At 42.8% G+C, this 17,473-nt stretch overlaps 1 protein-coding gene across 3 annotated transcripts in view; it reads left to right on the top strand.

The window, feature by feature from the left end:
- Nucleotides 1-425: 425 nt before the first annotated feature.
- Crot (carnitine O-octanoyltransferase) overlaps nt 426-17,473 on the top strand; it is a 35,360-nt gene continuing 18,312 nt past the window's right edge. Inside the window, exons 1-7 of one of the 3 annotated variants that reach the window (XM_038315170.2) lie at nt 426-562; nt 1,073-1,158; nt 4,276-4,411; nt 10,260-10,384; nt 12,219-12,400; nt 12,729-12,853; nt 16,966-17,074. In XM_038315170.2, the coding sequence (XP_038171098.1) occupies nt 4,297-4,411; nt 10,260-10,384; nt 12,219-12,400; nt 12,729-12,853; nt 16,966-17,074 (656 nt within the window). In that variant the 5' untranslated portion in view covers nt 426-562; nt 1,073-1,158; nt 4,276-4,296. The other 2 variants (XM_038315171.2, XM_038315172.2) reach the window with 2 other exon arrangements.

The following is a 17,473-nucleotide window of genomic DNA, read 5'->3' as shown; positions in this document are numbered from 1 at the left end:
ACCGGATCAGCGCCACTGCTATTCTCTTGCTGGCACACAGGGTAAACAATCAAATGCCTCTGTAAAGCCTCGCTAGGGTCCTGCAAAGGAGGCTCGCACTCGCTAGCGGGAGGGGCGACTGGGCGAGAGAAGAGACCTGGACGCGGCGCCCGGCGGCGGAGAGATCCGGTGAAAACCAGGCTGAGCCGTGGGCTTCCTTACCCATCCACGGGGTTGTGCCCGTGTGTGGGCGGAGCCTCCGCCATCTCTCTGGACCGCGGCCAACAAGCCGCAGCATCCAGCAGGAAGCTGCTTTAGCAGGGACTGCAGGACGCTAATCGGATTTTCTGCTCGCGTTCCTGGGGCGGGTACCCCCGAGCGCAACCCGAGCCTGGAAGACCGACGGGGGCGGGGCGGGGGCAGCGAGCACGGGGTGGGACCCTCGAGGCTTTCCGTCCAATCGCGTTCCCCGACGTGCGCGGGGCGGGACCCTCGCGGCTTTCCGTCTTAGTCGGGCTTCTCTGGGCTGCGCAGGGCAGGCAGGCCGACGTCCCTGGGGATCCGGCAAGGGGCGGAGGTGAAGGTGAGCGAGCAGGCGGCTCCCTCCGTCCCCTCCCACGGCGGCGGGCGGTCGAGGGGCAGTGGAGCTGCCCCGAGCCGAGCCGGGTGCAGCCGGGCAGCGCCCTCAGAGGCTCCCGTCAGGCGCGGGTGTGGCGTTCGCAGGCATCTCGCCCTTCGGGTCCGGAGTATCCCCCATTGCAACGCCCAGCTAGCGGGTCGGGGGTGCTTGATCGGTTGCTTGGTTTTGTTTGTTTCTTAATTTTCCCGACTTGTCCTCATCCCCTGCGCGGAGTTGCCCTTGGGTTGGTGGGAGGAGTTTCTGAACTTTCTCGCTGCTTTCTGCTTCTGTTTCAGCCAAAGTGCGGGCACCGGAAGGTGCTCTGTGCCTCTTGGGTCCATCTAATTAGCTGCCTGGAACATAGCTAGCTCTACAGCGATTTAAACTAGCAGATGACCGTTCTGTTTCTGCAGCTTCTTTCACTTCCTTTCCCCCCACTTTCTGATCTTTACTTCCTCACATTTCTTCCTACAGTCACCAGCCTTGTTCAAGTACCCGTGTTTTCACATCAGAATTGTTCAAGCTTCTGGCACGCCTGAACACTTCATCTTGGTTTGCTGGTATGTGACACTATTTGTTTGCTTACTCTTCCTGGTTCTCGTTTCTACTTCTTTGAGTTCACATTACCTTACTGTCAGGAAATCCACTCTAGTTAAACCCATAGTAATAGTGTTCTTGATGTTATTGTAACCCTTTAACTTAATCTGTGTGGTCGAAAACTTAAGACAACTCCTAGCGAAATCTGCTTTACCTGTTGCAGGGGTTAAGCACCATGGTGGTCATAAAATTAGTATTCTTGTTCTGGGCTTTATGGGGTCTATTAACTGACAGGGAAGTGGAAAGAGAGTGGCTTGCCATTCCATATTAGTTTCCTGTTGCTACCACAACAGATGATCTCAGGCAGTTAAAAGAACAGACTTTGCACTTCTGTGAAGTCTGAGTTTAGCTGTTTATCCTACACAGAATCTCAAAAGGAGAGATCAAGGTGCCTGAGTTATTTTCTGAGGTGTTAGGGTTCATTCGAGTTGGCAGAATTTAATTCCTGCTCACTTGCAGGATTGAGGGTCCCATTCCTGTTAGTACTTTTTTGCCTCTGAGTTCCTTGAGGTTGTGGGTATAGACATAGAAGTGGCAGCATCTCTACCCCACGGATTCAAATAATTCGGTTAAGTCCTGACTATTTAAGCTTTTTTTTTTCCCGTAGCGGAAACCCATTTGCAACCATAGGAGTAATGATCTTCTATTATAATGACAAGTTCTGGGAGCTAAAAAGTGTAGGTAGGAGTTGAGGTCATCATAAAAAATTCTGCATACTCTAGTCCATGATATAGCTGTTTCAGGATGAACTGTTTTTATGGCATGCTTTTTAGGGCATTAAAAAAAATCTGATGACAGTGTGACTATACATTCAAAGGTAAAGAGATTCTATTATTTACTCACCTAGAGTTTGGTGGGTACTGGTGGCACACACCTTTAATCCGAATACCAGGGAGTCAGAGGCAGGCAGGTCTATGTCAATTCACACAAGCCTGGTCTGCACTGCAAGTTTCAGGCCTGCCAGGGGTATATAGTGAGATTCTGTTTCAAAGTAAGTAAATAAATAAAAAGGGCAAATTTTGAGGTCCTTTGAGGTCGCTAGATAATGGCACCTGCAGCCAAGTCAGCTAACCCACATGTGAGTGCAAAGGACCCACAAGGAAGAGGAGAAGAAACTCCTGCAAGTTTCCTTTCACATGTGTGCTGTGACCCCCACCACCACCAAATACATGCTCCCAGTGTTTTCCAGTCACGTGCCTAGGAGCGAATGGTTGGTTAAAACGTAGCTGAGTCTGTATTTAGAACCAAGAACTGCATTTCTGTTAACTCCAAAGCGGTTTATCAGTATTCAGATGGGATGTAAGTGAAACCATTAAAAAGGAAGAGGCTGAACTTTGAGGTCCTAAGGTATTAGCCAAAGTAAGTCTGCCATACCTTTGTTTCTGACACTGTTAACTTTTATAACACAAGTGGAATATGTAGCTTTGCCATTTTAAAATAGGATATGAAAGGACGGGAAGTTTTCATTCAACATTAATTTCTTGTTTTTTTAGTTACTGTTTTATTAATGGAGTTTATAAATTATTCTTTCAGAAATCTTATTTATTTAAAACCAATATACCCTAATCTTAAAAGGGATTAGTTTTATTTTGACAAGAATACCACAAATCTAGAACATATTTAAGATTGGTTTGTGATACTCAAAGCCAGTCTGATTAGGTCCCATGCCATCTGCACAGTTTTGAGTTAGATCAGCTCGTCACATGAATTCTTACATAGTAGTCTGTAACATCTACGACCCACTCCCACACCTCTGCCTTGTTTTTCAGATCATCATCTTTTCCTACACATCCAATCCTACCCACCCGATAAGACTCTGCAGGTTCCCTTGAAAGACCCTAATTTCTAGGGTTCAGGGAAGGATCCCCCAGACTCAATAAGCCACGCCAATGGATGCAAACAGAAAGATGATTCTTTAATGTCGAAGGGGCCAACTAGGGACTCACTTCTCCAGTGAGACTGAGCCCCCCTGGTATTCTTCCATCAAGCATTTATAAGGTCTCAGGGTTACATAACAGGGAACCATAGCAACAGCAATATCATTGGTCAACTCAAATTAACATATGGGGGGGATCAACATCAGGATGAAAACAAGTCTAACAGGATGAAAACAAGTCTAACAGGATAAAAACAAGTCTAACAGGATGGAAACAAGTCTAACAGGACAAAAACAAGTCTAACAAGATAAAAACAAGTCTAATAGGATGAAAACAAGTGCATTTCCTTTTGGTAGAAATGGTCCACAGCACTCACTGATAAGGCTGTTGTACAGTAAACTGTCAGTATTCTCTGGTTCAGCATATCTTATTAACTGTATAGATTGTGCACTTAAAGCTGTTACTAAGTTGTCAGAACCTTAAGAACAAAAACAAGTCTAAAGCCAATTTTCAGCCAGTTTCTGCCTCCTGAGCTTTGATACACAAAGGACTGGGTGTTTTTCTCAAGACTGCTCCTGCCGCCCACAGATATCCTGTTTTGCCCCCTTGGCAGGTGCAGCTGGTCTCAAGGCTGCTTCTACTACTCATAGGTATCCTGTTTTTCTCTAGGTGATCACAAAAACATCTTTTTTTTTTTTTTTTTTTTTTTTTTGGTTTTTCGAGACAGGGTTTCCCTGTAGTTTCTAGAGCCTGTCCTGGAACTAGCTCTTGTAGACCAGGCTGGCCTCGAACTCAGAGATCCGCCTGCCTCTGCCTCCCGAGTGCTGGGATTAAAGGCGTGCGCCACCACCGCCCGGCCAAAAACATCTTAAGATGGAGACTAGGGTTGGGGTCTTTCACCCTAATGCCCTTTAACGTTGCCTTGTGGAAGGAGAGGTTACAACCTAACAGATCTGCCTGGGTACCAAGGACAACCCCTCAAACCAATGACTAAGTCGGAGATTTTGGTTCTCATATGCGAGCATGTTTTCTGTAGCACACTGCGCTATCTGGTGTTTAATGAGGATGGCGACTGGTCCCGCTGATGATGCTTTGGTTCCGTAGCATATTGAATTAATGTTAAAGTTTGTTGTCTTTGTCCAACAAGTTTGCAAATACTTAGGAAGTTGAAGTTGTGACTGACGTTGCTCTTCTTTTCTTCAGTTTTTCTACTGTGATTATATCATGGAAAATCAACTGGCAAAGTCAGTTGAAGAACGGACATTTCAGTACCAGGATTCTCTCCCATCATTGCCTGTTCCTTCACTTGAGGAATCATTGAAAAAATACCTTGAATCAGGTAGGTTTATAAACTTTTGTATAGATTCATATTGTTAGTGACATAGAAATGAGGTTGATGAGGGTCTGATTGCCAATGCCTCTAGGCTCATAAACTATGCAAAGCTTTTTAGAAGTTATTTTTCCTCGGTGTGAAAAACCCAATAGTATTAATATTAATAGGCCTGCAGTGTAAATATCAAACCTTTGTCTCCGTCTGCGTGTACACTTCGGGCAAAGATCTTCAAATCTTTCTGCTTCTTTTGCTATCACCATATTTGAACTAATCTTATGTTTCTTGGACCTTGTAATTCCTTAAAATAGTTGTGTAGTTTGCTGCTAACGCCTGTCCATCATGCCCACATTTCCCCACTGATTCTCGTCACCCATATACAAAGTCACCATTCTAAGTCAACAGTACCTGGTTTTAGTAACTCTCTCTCTTAATTCCCCTGGCTTTTCAGGGTTGAGAGCAGTGGTTCTGAACTTTGTAATGCTGTGACCCTTTAAAACAGTCTCTCATATTGTGGTGACCCCAACCATAAAATTATTTTCATTGCTACTATATAACTATAATTTTTCTACTGTTGTGAATCCTAGTGCTAATATCTATATTTTCCAATGATAATAGGTGACCCTCAAAGAGGTTGTAACCCACAGGCTGAGAACCTCTGGTTTAGTTGTTCATAAGCGAGCCAGTCATTTACTTTTGGGACTTATTTGCTGTATTTCCACCTTCTTTTTCATTTCTTAATTTTTTCCTTTGTATTCATAATTTATTTCTAAACACTTGAATGAATGAACATTCTTGTATACAGTTAGACATAAAATATTGAGTCAATTTTATTTCCTTTTAAAAATGTGCATTGTGGAGCTCTCTTTCTCCCTCTTCTCTCCTTCCCCCTTCTCTTCCCCCTACTCCTTCCCCCTCTCCTCCCCTCCTCTCAATGAGGATAGACTGCCTTGAGTTTGCTCCACAGCTGTGACTCAGGACATTTCAGGTGCCAGCAACCTGGCAGCTCTCTTCCCTCCTCTCCTGTGTTCTCTCTTTCTTGTCTGCTTTCTATGTTGCTCACCCTTGTAACTACTTACAAAAGAGTATTTGAGAGGGCAAAAAGAGAGCTAATTGTTTTTACATGATTGTTTAGCTCTGTGTAGAATTCTGAATTGGGTGTGCTTTAAGAATTCTGAAGGCCTTGTTTGTTCTGTATGGGAAATATGATGTTCTGATTTTGGGATCCCCTCCTGCTAAAGATTATAGTACCTCCCATCCCATCATCTTCCCAAATTTATGTATCTTTTTTTTTAGATTTATTTATTTATTATGTATATAACATTCTGCCTCGATGTATGCCCGCACACCAGAGGAGGGTGCCAGATCTCAGTACAGATGGTTGTGAGCCACCATGTGGTTGCTGGGAATTGAACTCATGACCTCTGGAAGAGCAGCCAGTGCTCTTAACCACTGAGCCATCTCTCCAGCCCCCTTTTTGTTTTGTTTTTGTTTTTTTTTCAAATTTATGTATCTTTTAAAATTATTAATTTATTTAACTAATCCATTGATTCCAGTTGGTGCTGCCTGTATGAGTAGAGTGTCAGTCATCCAGTGGGGGTATGGGAAGCCAACTAAATGCTACATCTTAAAAATAAAAATGTAACTTTCCATCTGCAACTGTCAGCTCCTCAGCTAGTGGTAAAACCTTGGGAGTCCCTTCCCACTCCCTGCTAGAATGACCTCTTTTGATCTTGTGGAGGTCATGAGTAAACAGCACCTCACAGTACTCCTTCTCAGCCTTCTGCCCTCACATCCACTCCAACCCCTCTTCCTTGACACCACAGTCTTGGTGTCCCATTGACTGCCACACACTCGGTCACCTACTCTTGCCCTTTAAACAGTCATGAGTCTCGGCATTAACCATTACCCATTGCAATAAGAAGCTTCTCTGACCAAGGTTGGGAACAGCACAAATCTAGGAATATATTTAGAGAACACTTTGACAACATGGTCATTTAGGAAAACATTAGTTAGTTCTCTTTGCCAGGGCTTAGGATTTCTCTATTGATGGGCTTTAATTATATTTGCAGGATGAGGCATGGATTTTCTCCTGAAGAGCAGGCCTCAGATCCAGAAAAGAGAGTGGTTGTTGCCCCCATAAGCAGTCTTGCCTCTATTGCAGCAGTGGTTACAATGTTGCCTTAAGGTTGGTAGTGTAGCATGCAGCGCCCAGCACTGGATATACTTTTGATGTCATTTATGCCCCATCAGACTCCTTAGCACCTTCCTGCAGTATGCAAGCCAGCCAGCAGTGATGGTTTTCTGGTTAGTTCATTGATTTCTCTGTGTCCTGCAACCAAAATGTGTATGATGTTTTTAGCAATAAGGTCTTATCCTCTAGACCAGTGGTTCTCAACCTTCTGATGTCATGACCCTTTTATAGTTCTTCATGTTGTGCTGACTCCCAACCATAAAATGATTTTCATTGCTACTTCATAACTGTGATTTTGCTGTTGTTATGAATCCTAATGTAAATATCTATATGCAGAATATCTGATTTGTGACCCCAATGAAAGGGTTGCTTGATCCTGAAGGGGTTGCAGCCCATGGGTTGAGAACGGCTGATTTAGTCACTGTGGGCAACAGAGAACAACGGCAATAGCCTGTAGTCTGTGTTGTTTTCGGTGCCTCTGAACAGTAACTCACAGGAAGGGAACTCATCCCTAGCTCAAGAGTTCAAGGCACCTGATACTTTTGAAAACAAAGAGAAGATGTTTGCTAATATAGGGCACCTTTGTACAACCTGCCCCCCCCCCCCAATGTATTTTTGATTAGGTCACAAATTAGTGAGATTTCATAAATCCTTAGTTTTGGATAACAAACCTCTCTACCTCCTTTCTCCCACCCCATCCCCATCCCCACTTAAACCTTTAGCTTCTGGTACCCCTTCTGCATCCTTTGATGTCATATGTACTCTCTCCCCTGATGGAGGACTCTCACTGGTTAATAAAGAAACCACCTTGGCTTTTTGATAGGGCAGGATTTAGATAGGTGGAGTAGACAGAACAGAATGCTGGGAAGAAGGGAAGTTAGACGCTTCAGGCAAATCGCCATGCCTCTCCTCTCTGGGTTAGACGCGATGGAGCCAGCCACCAGGTCAGACATGCTGAATCTTTCCCCCATAAGACACCACTTGTGGTGCTACACAGATTATTAGAAATGGGTAAAGCAAGATGTGAGAATTAGTTAATAAGAGGCTGAAACTAATGGGCCAGGCAGTGTTTAAATGAATACAGTTTGTGTATTGTTATTTTGGGGCATAAGCTAGCCAGGCGGCCGGGAGCAGGGCAGCAGGAACGCAGCCCGCTGCTCCTCACTACAGTTCCCTCATACTATATTTATTATGTAGCATGCACAAACACAGGCTTCTACATGGTCTCCTAGAGCAGAGACTATATATATCTCCAGGTGGGTCTATATATGTTTTCATTTTGGTTGCACCTTCTCCTGGCCTTTTATCCCTGTGCCCCTTACTTCATTTGAGTGACTCAGACAGGTCCCCTTTTCTCTTTCTTTTCTTTTTAAGTTCCCCCTTTAGCACTTTATAACCCCAATTTACGTTCCATTCTAATTCACCGGATCAATTAGATTCTTTTTTTACCTTATATAGATCATGATTCATTATTGGACTTAGCAAAACAGTAATACCCTGCAACCATCCCAACAATTCTTTTTATTATTATTATTATTATTTAAAAATACTAATCCAAATTCCCACTCCCTCCACTTCTCCCATTCCCTCAACACCAACCCCCTCCAATCCTAAGAGAGGGTCAGACACCCTGCCCTTTAAAAAGTCCAAGACCCTCCCCACTTTATCTAGGTGGGTCTATATATAGTTTTCTTTGGGTTCACCTTATTACTTAGCATCTCTAGAATTATTAACTATAGACTCAGTGTCCTTTGTTTATGGCTAGTATCCACTTATGAGTGAGTACATACCATAATCATCTTTTTGGGGCTGGGTTACCTCAGTCAGGATAGTGTTTTCTAATTCCATCCATTTGCTTGTAAAATTCAAGATGTCATTGTTTTTTTACCGCTGAGTAGTACTCTAGTGTGTAAACGTGCCACACTTTCTTTATTCATTCTTTGGTTGAGGGACATCTAGGTTGTTTCCAAGTTCTGGCTATTACAAATAATACTTAAGTATTTCCATTACTTGAATTTTGTGAATAATACCTCAAAATAAGATCTATAATACCTTGTTTTTAGTATGGGCCAACATCCAGGTTTTTGTTTTTATCTAATTCATGTTTCAACTTGGTTTTCTCTAGCACCGGGCAAACCTTGTGTGGGCGGGACGGCTGTCTCTCTTGGCTTTGGTAAAGACGTCACGACAGTCTCATTTCACCCTTTGTTTTTCCTTCTAGGGGACCTTGTGCCTTAAATCTTGAATCTTAGGTTCTGCCACCAGAATTGGCTTATTTATGGACTTACATTTACCCCACTTGTATTTTCTGTAACCTTTTATTCCTCAGGCCTTAGATATTTTCTCTGTTTTACAAGGCCAGTCATCGTCTTTCCAGTTTGTTTGTTTGGTTTGGTTTTTTGACAATGTCCCAGTTTATTGCCCAGGCTGGCCTTAACTCCTCCAGCCTCGGCTCCCCAGTGGTTGGGATACTACAGGTTTGCCACCTGTCTGGCTCACCGTGTTTTCTGGGTTTCTGAAATATCTGCCCACCAACCCCTGGTCTGTCTGTCTGTCTCCTTGTCCCCTTTGTAGATTTCATTCCCTTTATTATTACTTAGTTTAGATTTTTTAAATGTATTTTATGTATCTGTCTGCGTACCAGAAGAGTGCACCAGATTCCATTAAATGGTTGTGAGCTGCCATATGGGTGAGGAAATTCAACTCAGGACCCCTGGTTGAGCCAATGAGCTCAACCACTGAGCCATCTCCTGCCCTGTGCTCCTGAGGTTGCTCCACTGTCATTTTACTGGGTTTCTAGAGGGAGTGGAGATAGATGTGAACTGGAAGCTGTGTGTGTGTGTGTGTGTGTGTGTGTGTGTGTGTGAATGTATGCTGTCCTTTTTTCCTTTTTCTTATTGGTTTTTTGGGGGTGGGGGAATGGTGTGCACTTGCTTCTGCTTCATACTTTGTTTTTAACATGGGTTTTTGCTAAAAAGGTGAGTACTGTATCAGTTCGGATCTCACCTCAGCCTTAGTTGGTTTTGCTTTCGAAATACTTTCTCTTCCCTTTTTAAGTCTACCTTCCTCTGGGAACACTAACTTCTGAAATTCACAGATTATTGCCTTCTAGAGTACTCACATTTTTTCTCTGAGCACAACATTTTTAAATAGGACTTTACATTGTGCTCGATAGATTTTTAAAGAAGAAAAAAACTTACTAGTTTCTAATATACTTTAATTTTTAAAACAATTGATTTTCATGGACTAGGAAATTTGGATGGTTTTCTTATTTCCCTTTTTCTTTTCTTCCTCCCTTTTTTTCCCTTAGTAGAAAACTGTTTTTTGGCTCTTAGGCACCCTAAATATATTTTACATTGTCTGTATAAGAGTCATGGTTCTAATTTAAACCTGTGGTTTAGTAGGGCTTACCTTCAACTGCATAATAGCTAGGTGGCAGCTTGCCTCAACTGTCATCAGAAGTACTTTGGTGATAATTTCAGATATTGTGACTCCATTCTAAAATATCTACTGTTTTATTTCTGGTTTTAAAATAATAGCATTTGCACTGCATTTTTCATGCTGTAGACTAAAACCTTACAGTATGCTAGTGATGTTTAGAGTTGTATAAAAATGAGTGAGGTGATATGGGAACACTTATTATAATTAATCACTTTTTTATAGTAAAGCCGTTTGCGAATGAAGACGAATATAAGAAAACTGAAGAAATAGTTCGAAAGTTTCAAAATGGAGTTGGTGAGAAATTGCATCAGAAATTACTTGAAAGGGCTAAAGGAAAAAGAAACTGGGTATTTATTTTATATACTTATAATTGGAAACATGACATTTAAAAAATTTAAAATGTATATAACTTTGCTGTTTAAATTATTGCATAAAATGCTTGGAGTCATTGTTATTATGGTCACAAAAGAATGATTCATGTCGAGCCGGGCGGTGGTGGCGCACGCCTTTAATCCCAGCACTCGGGAGGCAGAGGCAGGCGGATCTCTGTGAGTTCGAGGCCAGCCTGGTCTATAAGAGCTAGTTCCAGGACAGGCTCTAAAAAAGCTTCAGAGAAACCCTGTCTCGAAAAACCAAAGGAAAAAAAAAAAAAGAATGATTCATGTCATTGGAGAACATTTATTTTTTTTTAAGATATTTATTTATTATATATACAGTATCCTATCTGTGTGTATGCCTGCAGGCCAGAAGAGGGCACCAGACCTCATTACAGATGGTTGTGAGCCACCATGTGGTTGCTGGGAATTGAACTCAGGACCTTTGGAAGAGCAGGCAATGCTCTTAACCACTGAGCCATCTCTCCAGCCCAGAACATTTATTTTATAAGTGAACTTTTGTCTTAACTGAGAATGTATTAAAATGCAGGTTTTCTAGAATTAGTAATTTTTGATTCAGTAAGTCCAAATGAGACCCAGAAACCTTTATTTTAATTCCTCTGTGTGGTATACGTTTTGGCCAATATTCGTCATAGAGTCTAGGTTATACATGCGGGGCAAGCTCTTTACCACTGAGCCATACCCTCCCCCTCCGTGTGGTTATGAAGCAGGTGGATTTAAACAGCAGGGGATGGAGAAGTGGGAACCAGTTGGACATATTCTGAAGTTCCAGTAGATAGACTGCAGGAGAAGCTGCTCTGGTCACCAGGTCTCCATTAGCCAGCAGCTTCTGTCTCTGATTCAGCTCAGCCACTTCTCAGGATGTGGGTTTAAAGGGTGACTTCGTAATTAAAAAAGCACTGCCTTAGCTGGAAACTAATGATGGTAACTTACAATTTTAAAAGAAAAGTGTCTGGATTTTTAAAAATATTTATTCATTTATTATGTATACAGTTAGCCAGAAGAGGGCACCAGACCTCATTACAGATGGTCGTGAGCCACCATGTGGTTGCTGGGAATTGAACTCAGGACCTTTGGAAGAGCAGGCAACGCTCTTAACCGCTGAGCCATCTCTCCAGCCCCAAGTGTCTGGTTTTTATATAAGGCATTTATCCTTTTGATGAAAAATAATTCCTACTTACAGATTCCTTCGCTCTCAGAGTTGATCTAGGGCGATTTTAACTAAAGTGGGGCAGAGGTGAAGAAGTGGTCGCTCCGCTTGATTCGTTGCACTCTGGCCTCTTTCCGGGTTAGGAGCTACAGTCGGTGCTATCATTTTAAAAAAGCAAAAACCTCCAGGTAGACTGGTGAGATCTGGTCTCTCTTTACTCGGGTAAGAAATTCGGTTATGTGCTATGAAGGGGACACAGAAAAAGGACTGTCAGAGAAAAGTGTGAGTTTGCTTGAAGTACACTGAAGGGTCTTGCACTTCTAACTGGAATTTACATTTCTCTTCAGCAAAGGAGCTTTATCAATGGCTGTTATCGTTAAGTGAGGTTTCAGAGAATGTCTGTTATACCCTAGGAGTCGCTTAAGTACCTTGTTGATAGCGTAGTTAAACCAACTCATATTTAGTAGTTTACAGCTCCAAAAGCGAGAGGGATAGAGAGGAAGGGAGGTCAGTACAGTAGGTCTTTCATTATCTATAGTGACTTAAAATAAAAGGAACAAATACCGCATGCTTTCTTTACTGGCTAGCACTTACATGTTCAACTATTCTGAAGAACCAGTGTTCTTATTTTTTTAGCTGGAAGAGTGGTGGCTCAATGTCGCCTACCTGGATGTGCGTATACCATCGCAGCTGAATGTGAACTTCGTGGGCCCTTCTCCTCATTTTGAACACTACTGGCCTGCAAAGGAAGGCACACAGTTAGAAAGAGGAAGTATAATTCTTTGGCATAACTTGAACTACTGGCAGCTGCTAAGAAGGTAAGAGTAGTAAAGGCCCTAATCTGGGCTGAGCCATGAGCATAAGGGCCCTGGAAACGGGCTGAACTGTGAAGGTGAGGGCTCTAAGGGCCCTGGCATGGGCTGAACCGTGAAGGTGAGGGCTCTAAGGGCCCTGGCATGGGCTGAACCGTGAAGGTGAGGGCTCTAAGGGCCCTGGCATGGGCTGAGGTTAGGTTTGCCCATTGTGGAAAATAGGCAAATGATATCTACCCAGCTCAGTTATTCAGTGGAAGAATGATACAGTTGTGATAGCCTGATAGTGAGTTTTACCAATCATTTTTTTTTTATCAAAATACTTTTTTAATAGAGAAAAATTGCCTGCACATAAGTCTGGGAATACTCCTCTAGACATGAACCAGTTCCGGATGTTGTTTTCTACCTGCAAGGTTCCGGGAGTTGCTAGAGATTCGATTATGAATTATTTTAGGACTGGTAAGTAAACACAGAGAACATAGGTAATTTTTTTGAAAAGTCTTGAGATTTGGGGAGTTTTGCTGTGATTTCTAATATACTATTTGAAATAATAGGGTTTTTATAAATTTATCAGAAGTTTCTGTGAAGCTGTCTTTCTTCCATTGCTAGCTCAGTAATATTCTTGATACTTCAGGTTCTAGTATGTTACCCCCTTGTTTCCTAAACTAGAACCTTAATTTCTGTTCCTTAGTAAAGCCTTTCTCCTGCAGACGTGGCCCAGTTCCTGTCAACTCATAAGCTAACCCTTTACACTAACCCCACATGTTACAATTTGCGCTCTTCCTTGGATCCCCGTGAGCACCACACCCGTCAGTACTCCACCTTGGCTGTTTTTGCGTCCATATGTGATGTACATTCCATGGCCTTGCTGTTCTGCACAGCTGTGCTCTTCTCGTGTGGGCCGTAACATAATGCTCAATTTATTCTTTCACCTAAAGACAGCACTGTTTCTTGCCTTTCTACCTCATTCTCAACTAGTGAACTGTTTTCTTATTCATAACAAATACAGAAAAATTGCTCTTTAACCTGAGGTTGACCAGCAGCTATGAGAAGAATAATCTAGAGATGCCACATCCCGGTCCTCTGCATGGAGGTTAGGGTTGTCAGTCAGTTGCCCTGGAGATGAGGTTATGCTGAGCTAATCACAAGCCTGAGAATCATGGGTTCTTAGAGAGCAACAGAGATGGCAGCACAGACAGGTTGTGATCTCCCCTTGATGGCTTTGAAGATGGAGAAGGGGACTCCTGAGCTGAGGAAGGAATAGCATCTATAGAGCCTCTGGAAGGAACACAGTGGCACCTTTATTTACCAAAGAGAAACATGCTTCCGATTCATCCTGCAAACCCCTAAATCATAAAGGTGTGTTGTTTCAAGTCACTTGGTAATTGTAGTATATTATAGTGCATTTGTACACTTCACACTCCTTTTTGAAACGTAGATGAAGAAGAAGCTGTGGTGCAGCCTTGTCAGCACCTGTGAGGCCCCGAGCACAGCCACAGAACCACTGACAAAGCAAACTTGTCTGATCCTCGGGATGCTACTAATTGTGTGAGGTCCCCTTCCTCTTGTTTGTTCATTATCCTCTCTTTCTCCTCTGCATTTCCAATTTTCTTGCTGTGGTAGGTAGCTCCAATCTGTGTTATCTCTCATACTAAAAGGAAAATTTTTTTCCCTGCAAGTGCCACATTGCAGTTAAAACCATCATGCCTGCAAAGCATGGTGGCACAGACTTGTCTAGTACTCTGGAGACTGAAGCGGGATTAGGAGTTCAAGGCAAGCCTGGGTTGCAAAGTGGAATCCTGTCTCAAAAAGAACAAACCAATGAACCTCCATTAGGTTGTTCCTTCCTGAACCACTTTCATTACCTAGTAACTGATCTGGTTATGTTATCTTTTTATCCACTGATTCGTTCATATAGCCCCTGGGGGACTTCTTAAAGTGCTGCTCATATCATAATACTTTTGTAGCATGAGCTCTAATAGGTCTTAGTACTAAAAGCCTGGACTCAGATATAGGGGAAAATGTTGAGAGATCAGAGACACCTTACCTACTCAACTTCCCAGGGAAAAGAGACTGAGCTCCTGTCTCCTCCCACCTTATCACTTTCTCTTTCCGCCCAGCCATATCACTTCCTGTCTGTCTGTACAGACCTCCTCCAGACCTCTGTGGTTAGCTAGTGCCTAGCTCTGCTCTCTGACCCTCAGGCTAGCTTTGCTGGAGCACAAACACAACTTTACTGCTACCTGTTTACTATGTAAAACCACCTGCTGGCTTCCTTTCCACCATGCTGAGCACTGGAAGCCCTGAGAGTCACAGCTGGTCTGGCCTCAGCCTCACCTCTGCTCAGGGTTCCCTGAGCTTTTTGTACTAAGCAAACCAGTTCAGTTTTGTCTTAATATCTTTATACTTCCTGATCCTTCTGTCTGTACTACGCACGACTTCCATGGTTCATTTTCCCATTTCATTCAAATATCTTTTCACATATCCTTAGAAGTTGGTTTTGTGGGATCACACTCCTGGCACACATTCTTCCAACTATTTCTTTATTAAATGGATGTTTTGAATATGGTGCAAGTTGGGACCTTGGCAGGTGAGGGCTGTGGGCTGGAGACAGATACACCATGCAGGCAGAGCTCGAAGGCAGAGTTTATTGAGAGAAGGGTAAAGGGGAGGGGGAGAGAAAGGGAGAAGGAGAGAGGCAAAGACCTGCTTGCCTCTTCAGAGAGTGAGAGTAGGCGGGGCTTGTCTCTTAAAGGGACCTTGGCACCTGCGGACAGTCAGGGTATTGCTTGCCATGCACAGAGGCAGAGGGTTGACCCACTGTGCCAGGTGTGCCTGAATGCTAACAATTGATATCAGAAATGGATATCCGGTTTATTTTCTTTTTGTTGTTAAGCTATGAATTTTGGAAAGGATTTCAGTAGATGCTGGTAATAAAGGGTATCTGTGGTAACCATGAAAGGATCGGGCGATGTCTGAAGGGGTCAGAGAAGAAATTACTTGGAAATAACCCGAGGAGCAAAAATATTTATCTCCTTGATACTGAGGAAGTCGGGTGTAAGAGGAAGTAATGGGGTTACCAAAAGATGGTTTCTCCTCATAGTGGATAAATACATGTCAAGAAATCATGTAAAAGCAGTGAATCCTGAATCCCAAGCAGTTAACTTTGTTCCAGTGGTACTGTGTGTCTTTACTCCCTTTCACTTACCTGTCTTAGAGACAAGGACAGATGTAGACGAGGACATACGTCATCTTCCCCTGACACTCAGGCACATAATGATTTTTTTTTACTGAAAACTTTTCTCGGGGTTCTGCCTGACTAATTCGTCTATGCTGGGGAGAGGGTTGAGGATTAAGAAAAAATAGACAAGAGATGACAGATAGAATCAGGAGGGCATCCAGTGAATCCACCCAGATTATTTCTCATAGCCCGTATACACCCCAATCCAAAAGTGGGGGGGGGCAAAAGGCTTCTTTACCATAATACAAAGAACAAATAAATGTAATGACCTCCTTCCATCTCAAAACATCAGGTAACCACACTTAGAGCAAAATACCCTTTTCTAGGCAAAACATCCTGTAGCCATACTATAGGTCAAAACATCCTGTCATGGAACCTTAAAGGAGCAAGAATGGGTCTGAACTCTGACCTTTAGTCAAGGTAGACTGTGTTCACTCCTGTGGGCTCACTGAGGAATCCTTGCTAGATAGTGCTGCAGTTAAACTATCCCCCATTCAAGTGCTGAACACCCCTGGCCCAGTGTTCTGCCCTCCTTCACTTTGCAGTGAGGGGAGAGACTGGAATAGCTGTAGTCAGAAATTAAATCATCTGATGAGAAATTAACATTAGAATAATCTCAATGAGAAACTTCTCAAGTGGTCCAGGATTCCTTAGACCCCCTTTCCTCTTCCCATTCCTATCTCTTAAGGAAAACTTAAAAGTTCTTACAGCACAGGGTGTTTCTCACAGTACACAAATACTCGGAACTCAAGGATTTCAAGATTCACATGGATAACTTTCAAGAGTATGTGTTTATGTCATAGAATCTGGAGTTCTGTTAACTGGTGATTTCTTCCTTGTGGCTATAGGGAGCATGCTTGGTTTCGGGCACAGTAGGCTTTAAGTATAGCCTTGAAGCTTTTCTTAAATTGTATTTTCTAACAAATAACTCTAAACCTAAAAGTTGTATACTGATCATTTTAGTGACCTATCATATATTGTTAACGAGTGTCTACATTATAAAGTCAAGTTAAACATGCCTGTCTCCTAAAACATCTGTCACTTCCTTATGGCAATTCACAGTCTTTTCTCCTAGCGTTTTGAAATATGCTGTTCACGGTCATGGTCTGCTTACCTTGCTGAGAAGTAGTAGACCAGAATTTACTCTTGTCTGAGCATAGCTTCATGTTCTAAAGATTCTCCTCATCTTCCCTCCTCGTGAGGACTTCGTCCAGGTGATATATTTTATATCACACACACACACACACACACACACACACATTAAAGGAATTACATTCTGTTGGCTGAATGCAGCTTTATTGAGTGTTATGTTTTCTGTGTCTTTTTCCAGAGAGTGAAGGGCATTGCCCATGCCACATTGCTGTGCTGTGTCGAGGCCGAGCTTTTGTCTTTGATGTATTGCATGAAGGGACTCTGATCACCCCACCAGAGCTTCTCAGGTTTATAAACTGCATTTTAAATGAATTATGCATTTGCATTTTAATCACTTAATTTTGTTCCTTGGCTGTTTTATACACACATAGAATGTCTTCTAATTCTCCTTCCTTTAACTTCTCTTCTTGCCTCCCTGTCAGCTCTCCTTTTCTGTGCAGCTCTCTCCATTCCCATGACTTTGTTTTGTTGACGCAGTGAGTTTGTCCAAGGCTGTCTGGGCTCAGCAGTGGGCACACAAGTGAAGAGCACAGTTCCCTTCTCTGAGACTCTGTCAGAAGTCAGCGTTCTTCATTACTCACTGTTGTGTTGCTGTAGAGAGACACCATGGTTCTAGCTGCAGGATCTTAGTTGTTCTGGTTGGTCACTGTCTTGGTTAGGGTTTCTGTGCTATACTAACACAACAC

The sequence above is a fragment of the Arvicola amphibius genome, chromosome 18 (assembly GCF_903992535.2).
Source record: "Arvicola amphibius chromosome 18, mArvAmp1.2, whole genome shotgun sequence".
NCBI lineage: Eukaryota > Metazoa > Chordata > Mammalia > Rodentia > Cricetidae > Arvicola > Arvicola amphibius.
The sequence above is the reverse complement of the archived record's forward strand: the minus strand, read 5'-3'. Positions and strand labels throughout refer to the sequence as shown.